The sequence below is a fragment of the Poecilia reticulata genome, linkage group LG8, assembly GCF_000633615.1.
Source record: "Poecilia reticulata strain Guanapo linkage group LG8, Guppy_female_1.0+MT, whole genome shotgun sequence".
Classification (NCBI taxonomy): domain Eukaryota; kingdom Metazoa; phylum Chordata; class Actinopteri; order Cyprinodontiformes; family Poeciliidae; genus Poecilia; species Poecilia reticulata.
In genome coordinates, this window is record NC_024338.1 from 14044933 (window position 1) to 14052880 (window position 7948).

The 7948-nt window shown below is 39.4% G+C and overlaps 1 protein-coding gene across 1 annotated transcript; it reads left to right on the forward strand.

Annotated features, from left to right (window-relative positions):
* The first annotated feature begins 151 nt into the window (after positions 1–151).
* colgalt1a (collagen beta(1-O)galactosyltransferase 1a) lies at positions 152–7589 on the forward strand. The gene is made up of 12 exons (XM_008416057.2): positions 152–528; positions 2851–2961; positions 3067–3184; positions 4218–4352; positions 4431–4635; positions 4723–4842; positions 4983–5059; positions 5185–5291; positions 5970–6102; positions 6172–6299; positions 6387–6593; positions 6687–7589. The coding sequence occupies exons 1-12, from the start codon at positions 305–307 to the stop codon at positions 6955–6957; spliced, it is 1836 nt and encodes a 611-aa protein (XP_008414279.1). The 5' UTR covers positions 152–304; the 3' UTR covers positions 6958–7589.
* The last annotated feature ends 359 nt before the right edge of the window (positions 7590–7948 follow it).

Genomic DNA, 7948 nt, shown 5'->3' on the forward strand with positions numbered 1-7948 from the left:
ATCTTGTGGTTTGACATCCTGGAAATGCTTTTTCCGTTTCTGAAATATGAAATATAGGACACTATTGAATGGGGGGGGGGGGAAGAAAGAAAAAAATCACATTTTGTGTCTGGTTGCGGTTTCCCCTTTAAGACGGAGGCTACATCCCACCCCTTTAAGGCTCAACTTCGCACTTCAACATCAGGACACTGCACAGACTGTGCTTGTTTTGTGATGGGTGCGAAACGCAAAGCTACTATTCATTATAATTTAAAACGAGTGCAATAGGACAATAACATCACATAAAACATAGATAGTCGTCGCAATGCACGGGCTCGCCGTCCTCCCCGCCGTGCTGCTCATGCTGCTCCTCTCCTGCTGCTCCACTGTCCGGGGATACTTCGCGGAGGAGCGCTGGAGCCCCGAGTCTCCGCTTCTGGCTCCCCGGGTTCTTCTCGCCCTCATCTGCAGGAACTCCGAGCACTCTTTGCCGTACTTTCTGGGAACTATAGAGCGACTCAAGTATCCTAAGGACCGTATGGCTCTATGGTAAGTTACTGTAGGTAAGATTATACTGAAATAAAGACAAATGACTGCACATTTGGGGAATGTTTCTTTTTAAATAAGACGATATACAATGTTAAGGGGGGATTAAATGCGGTGGACATGCATTAGGAGGGATTTTGGACGCGTTACCAAATCATGTCACGCTGTTAACGTGTCGGGGTTTCACACTTGTATTTCATCGTGCACAATACAATAGATTAAACGCTCAGTTTGGCTTTGAAAACTCATAATAAGCTGAGTAAACATGGACACAGTTGATCAAATTTTATGTGCAAAACTTAGTTCTGTAAACGTGGAGGGGAGGGGACGAGACTTGGCCACGAGGGGAGCTGTGTGATTCAGTATTCAAAATAACATTTTATTTCAGCCATCCACTTCCATATCTCTCCATGTCTGAAAGCAAACCTGATGGAGAAATTTTTTTTTACCTTATAATAAATTAAAATATACATAAAACTATGCGATCAGTTAGCACATTGTAACATTTTACCATGTGTACCATTGTTTCAGTAATATTGAAACAATATTACTGGACAGTGTGAACATAAGCTAAATTAGCAAGTGTAAGAATAAATATTTAGCTGTGTCAAATCATTTTGTAACCTTACCCAATGGTGAAATTATTCTGTTACATTAAATGTGATTTTGGGGCAATTTTAAAACATCTGTTAATCTGCACTGCCTCAGTTATTTGAGGCGAGCACATATTCCAAAGCAAATTTAGATTGTGCAAAGTCATATTCAGGGTAATTTAGACATCTGTCTGCCAGCATTGGTGGAAATAAGGGAGGGGTTTCTCACATAAAAAGCAAGCAAATGACATGCTCCAACAGCCCACCCAGACTTAGGGGCTCATCTTTTTCTTCATCATCTCTTTGCAGCATATCCTCAGGACTCAAGTGGTGCGCTCATTACTCGCAATCTACATGTATTCATCTTTCTTTTTCTTTTTTTTTTTTTTTACAGTTAACACGTGTTATGTTTGTTGAAGATGGTTTGGTAGATGTTTAACTCTGCTGTAAATAGTTTTTGACATTTTAGTTTTACAGGCTCCTCAGTCGCAAACGGTTTGAGATGCTGTAAGCACTTCTTGTTCTTTGCACTTGGCCTTGTGCGCTCACAGCTGTTTGTAATGGTGCCGAAAACCTCCGAATCATAACCCACCAAACTGTCATTTAAATCCTTGGTTCATGCAATTAGTGCTGCAGAGTGACAGCACGGTAAATATAGACCAGATATAAGAGGTGCAACTTGTGTGAATATGTTTTAGAGAATAGTGTCTTTATAGATAATTAGTATCTACTTTTTTCTGAAGTAGTTTAATCTGTTTGTGAACAGGAAACATTTCAGATTCAAATATGAGTCATGTAAAAGATGAACGGCCCAAATAAATTTAGGAAGATGATTCAGGTTTCTCAGATTCACAAGAAATCTTTCCAGAACATCAACTATGACTTTCATTCTAAGAAATATCATTTAAAAAAAAAGAAATCAAGCTGTCAGATGGCAAGTTTTTTTTAGAGCAAAGACTGTTGTTTCGCTTGACCATAAATTTTGTTGTTACATTATTTATCTTTTTTTAATAGTATATATCCAGATGTATCTAGCAGAGTTACAGCAAACATATCTGTTTAATTAACTTTGTTCATTCACCGAAATGGCATCAGATGTTCATTTTCTTTAGATTTGTTCACTAATATGCATATGTAGACTTAAATTGTGATACATTGACTTCTGCAGGAAATGGTTTGCTTTGGATTTTATTTATTCAAATGCAACTTTTTCAGAATTTTGTTAGTAAAAACGTGTGGCACTTTCCTTATTATTGCTTTAGTCTACTAAATGACATCCCAATAAAATACCTTTATGTTTGTGGTTGCACAGAAAACACGTTGGCGTCAAACTTCCCCGCTAACATAGGTTCATTTACCTCACTGTTCAAATCTTTTCCTTCCGTTTTAATGTTAACAGACAAAGGTTTCACTTCTTGGTTGTGTCTTTTGTAGCCTTTGTGTATTTCTTTTGTACAGACTGCTAACCTAAAAAAATGTCATCTCAGCTCACAGTTTTTGTTGCCTGATGTTGGGATTATTAACACTCAATTCAGTTCCCACAGCTGCATACAATGACATTATAAAAAGTGAACAGAGGGCTATTGTTATTTGAGTCAGGGTTTGTTCTTTCAACCCAGTCTCTCGATTAAACCCAATCTGGCAACAGTTCTGCACTAAATCATTGTGAACCTGTTTTTGGTCAAACCTACTGATTTTATATGTTTTATTTCAATTTCTTGCACATTTACAGGGTAGCAACTGATCACAATGAGGACAACACCACAGTAATTCTGCGTGAGTGGCTTTTAAAGGTGGAGAACCTTTACCATTATGTGGAGTGGAGGCCAAAAGAAGAACCCAGGTTTGTTGCATTGAGCTTCCAATAAATTTAGGTGCTGCTACATGAAATCACAGAATCAATAAATGAACAAATTCCAACGAATAACTCTTAAGATGTATTTCTAAGTCGCTACGAGGATGAAGATGGCCCAAAGCAGTGGACAGATGTCCGCTATGAGCATGTCATGAAGCTTCGGCAAGGAGCGCTGGAGTCGGCTCGTGAAATGTGGGCCGATTACTTGATGGTAGGTCCATACACTGTTCCATCGATACAAATGCACAACACCATGCATATTTCCATTTCTTAGCGCTGAGCCAGCTGTTGAGTTATTTTTATCCTGTCGTTGCTGCCTGTGGATAAGTGTAAAATCAAGGCCCAATCAAAAGCACTGTTATAATTTACAAAGAGCACAGGGCATCAATTTCACACTGCTCCTAGTTTGATGCTTTGAACTGTAAGCACAATATTGTGCGGATTTCTATTTGTTTTCTCCTGTTGCACTAGTGTGTAATCTTGAGGTTTCGTAGATCTACAATTGCAATAGTTTCTTCTCCTTTGAATTGCTTCTCCACGCTCTCTCTTGAGAGACGGAGAAAAAAAAAAGTGAAATTGAGGGTTTGTTTTACAGTTACAGCTAATTAGTAGAGTCCCACTCTTGTTTCGCAGTCACTTTTCTTTTTAAGACATCGCTCTGCACATATATTCACGGGGCATAAAAAGTTTATACAAGTCTTAATAGTCACGACAAAACTGAGTGCACCTTTGCTGTTTGTGTAGGATTTAAGGAGGAATGTAGAAGCTAGGTGTTGCTAATCGAATCCACCCTTACCTTATTAGCAGCAGGTGTGACCAACTACATAAAAGTGGGAGTTTTTGTAGTTTGCTCTGTTGAACGAGATTATCATCTTTGGCACTGGATTGTGAAAGGGTGACGGTTTCACATCGGTTTGCAACCACAAGACCTGGGTTACTGTGGCTATAAATTACTCTGGAGTCAAATCTCTGCCAATTTGGTAGACAGCTTAAACTTAAATAAGTATCTCAAACCTAGCTGCAAATCTACAAAGGAATGGCTGAAAACACCCCCCAATAAAGTCCAGACCTCAGTCTGTTTGAAATGCCAAAGAATGACCTCAAGAGAAAATAAATACTTACAATCCTCAGCGACTTGAAGTAATTCTGTAGCAGAGTTGCAAATTGTTCCTCCGCAATGAAAAAAGAAACCGATAAACTTGTCATGAGCATATCTCCCATCGTTTCTACTCTCTTCTGTGCAGTTGGTGGATTGCGATAACCTTCTCACCGATCGAGACGTACTCTGGAAGCTAGTGAAAGAAAATAAAACAATAATAGCTCCGATGCTTGAATCCCGGGGCGCCTATTCAAACTTCTGGTGTGGAATGACTTCTCAGGTAGTGTTGTAATAATTTAGTTTTCCCTGACCTTATTTATGCAATGTAGTCGCATGCTAACAAACCTCCCCTCATTAGGGTTACTACAGGCGGACACCTGCCTACCTCCCTATCAGGAAGCAAGTCCGCAAAGGTTGTTTTGCTGTTCCGATGGTTCACTCCACATTCCTTGTAGACCTCAGGAAACAGGCTACCAGGCAGCTGGCCTTTCACCCGCCACATCCAGAATACAGTTGGGCATTTGATGACATCATTGTGTTTGCATTCTCTGCTCAGATGGCAGGTATTTAACGTGTAGCTGCCAGTTTATAAACATACGCATGATGTTTATTTTGTTGTTACACTCAGCTTAATGATTTTTTTTTTCCAGACGTTCAAATGTTTGTATGCAACAGGGAGACCTATGGTTATATTCCTGTACCCCTGCGCTCCCACAATACTTTGCAAGACGAAGTGGACAGCTTCTTACACTCGCTCTTGGAGGTTAATGGTAAGTTTTCTGCATTTTGACTGTTCCCAACCACTTCCTTGTCGCTAGCTTCAGCTCTTTGAAACCGTTTATGTGGCTACAGCATGAAACTTGGTATCATTTTTACCATTTCTGCATCCTTCTTCTATATTACATTCCAGTGCGGAATCCTCCCCTTATGCCTTCCAAATACATCCGTGTCCCTAGAAAAAAACCTGACAAAATGGGCTTTGATGAAGTGAGTAGAGTGACGTGAAGATGGAAATTGCAAAAATGGCCTCCTGCTCATCTCTTTTCTGTAAGACTCCCCGCTGCTGATAAATTGAGAGGTTACATTTCATGCATCTTTTATGTGCATTTCAGGTGTTCATGATAAACCTACCAAGACGGACTGACCGCAGGGACCGCATGCTAAGGGCATTGCATGAGCAGAAGATTGCATGCAAGATCACTGCAGCAGTAGATGGAAAGTAAGTTTACTCTTCTATAAGTGATAAAACAGTCTGTAGCTGTTGCAAATGAATATTTTTGTTCTTTGGGCCAACTGTAACTGATCATGGACTCTACATCCAAAATAGATCTGCTTCAGGAGAAAATTATAAACCTAATATTTAAGTTATTTTTGTATAAGGAAATGCTACTGAGAAACAGGTCCAAGTTAACAGCTCGATCTTTCTCAATTCTGTGTTCTTGGCTCTAAAGGCGCTAACAACATCAGCAGTTTCTGTCAAAGAAGAGTTGCGTGTCTTTACTAGTGGAAGTTATAAGTAGAACAGGTTTGAAATGTTTGGACGGCAGGAAAGTGTTACCGTATTTTCCGCACTATGAGGCGCATCTAAAAACCTTCAATTTTCTCAAATGCCTTCAGTGGGCCTTATAATCCGGTGCGCCTTATGTATGGACCAATATTGAGCCAAAACAGGTCTAGCAACTATGGTAAGCACCCGCTGACTTCATTTTATTTTACAAGCGAAATATCTACTGCAAGCTTTTCCCACATGTCTCAGCTTTTTATATGTTACAAATTTGCATTATAATGTTCGGTTCTTTTGCATGATTCTTAAATCATGCCATTTTGATCTTGGTGTACTTCTTCTCTTCTTTGGTAAATGTGCTATAAAAATAAACTTTCTTTGCCTCCATCTCAGAGCGATGAATGTCAGTGAAATTCATGCGCTGGGTATCCATATGCTCCCTGGATACCAGGACCCTTACCATGGTCGACCACTGACAAAGGGAGAGTTAGGCTGCTTTCTTTCCCACTACAACGTCTGGAAGGAGGTGAACTTCAAATGCAGAACATTTAGACTGTTTTGAAATTCATAAACACTGACATGTCGTTATTTGTAGATTGTGGATCGCCGTCTGGAAACTTCCCTCGTGATTGAAGACGACCTGCGTTTCGAGGTCTTCTTCAAACGTCGCTTGATGAATTTGATGAGTGAGGTTGAGTATGAAGGACTGGACTGGGATCTTATGTAAGTTTGTTCTTCCTTAATCTATCACAATCACATTATATCAGCAGTTTTTCTCATCGAACCTCTCGGCTTCTTCCTTTCGTGCAGATATATTGGTCGGAAAAGAATGCAAGTGGATCACAAGGAGAAAGCAGTGCCAAATATTCATAACTTAGTAGAAGCAGATTATTCATATTGGACTCTGGGTTATATGATTTCCCTGCAGGGTGCTGAGAAGCTTTTGAAAGCAGAGCCACTGAAAAGGATTTTACCCGTCGATGAATTTCTTCCCATTATGTACAACAAACACCCTGTGTAAGTTTTAACCCCAGCAAGTAAAAGTGCACACAGTTGCAGAAACCTCTTGGCAAACTTCTTATTTTCCTCACTTTGCTCTCTACTTCACAGCTCTGACTACATGGAGCAGTTTGAAAACAGGGACCTGAAGGCCTTTTCCGCAGAGCCGCTCCTGGTGTTTCCAACTCACTACACGGGCGACCCCGGCTACATCAGCGACACGGAGACCTCCACCGTGTGGGACAACGATAAGGTCCGTACAGACTGGGACAGAGAAGCGCGCTCCGGAAAAACCCAGGAACAGGCCGAGATCAGCCGCGAGGCCCAGAACACGGACGTGCTCCACTCCCCTCTGGACAGTACGGCTCGGGACGAGCTTTAGGAGAAATTGAGAGAGAGCTTCAAATTGAAAGATTCCTTAACTAAAACGTTTGAAATTTTTTTAATCCTTTTTTTTATTTTTTTAACCTAAATGTTTTTGATTTACTTTCACAGCAGGGATGTGATGTTGAAGTTTAAAAAATTGGATTTTTCAAATGTGAACTTCAAAAGGAATTATGGCTTGACTTTTATTTTGGATACTTTGATTTTATTACAACTGGGCACTAGACTTGTCATTGTTAATGGCATTTGCAGTACTCACCTTCTGTCTGTCATACAGAAATTAACAAATACATATAAAATTAGACGGTCACATTTCAGCCATTTTAGGTCAACTAATTTTATGTTACACAGCAAAATGTTTATTTTCCCAACATCTGAACAGTTGCAGATGAATAAACAAAACCCAGTACTTGTCAACTTGTTTGGTTGCTAATTAAAAAAATTAAATAAAAGTTATTTTGTAATTTTCTTTTTTAGTAAACCACTTGAGATGAAATAAGCGCTGTGGTATGAGAGGCGTATGGAAATATGTTCCACACGCTACAAAAATTATTCACCCTTTTACTGTGTAAAAATATGTGCGTGGTTTTTTGTATGAAGATAAAATTAAAGGTTTCATTTTAAAAAGTACATTTTGTGATTTTTATTTTGACAATAATATGTAATTGTACATAATATTTGCAGCGTCATTCTGTATGTGTCCCATGCAGGCAATGAAGTCTTAGATTTTAAGTGGCACAGATTCAACATTTAAACGTTTTTTTATCCAAGATGCAACAACTGCTTTACCTCTTAACCATGACCTCATTAGCTCTTCTTGGGTTCACTACGCACAACTTATTTTTCCACCAGGTACAACGGACATAAATAAATACAGTGCTAGATGACATGTTTCACCACATGATGTTGTTTTAATTTTCTTTTTAAAAACGCCTTTTGTAAGTCAGCAATCCTAAATAAGACAACACAAACTTAACACAGTGGCACCT

What these genes read in the sequence shown, in the direction of transcription:
- colgalt1a (XM_008416057.2), top strand. Translation starts at nt 305, where the DNA reads ATGCACGGGCTCGCCGTCCTCCCCGCCGTGCTGCTCATGCTGCTCCTC. An exon ending in ATTCTCTGCTCAGATGGCAG is followed by an intron (nt 4,636 to 4,722) that starts GTATTTAACGTG and finishes TTTTTTTTCCAG; the next exon opens with ACGTTCAAATGTTTGTATGC. An exon ending in CTCGCTCTTGGAGGTTAATG is followed by an intron (nt 4,843 to 4,982) that starts GTAAGTTTTCTG and finishes ATTACATTCCAG; the next exon opens with TGCGGAATCCTCCCCTTATG.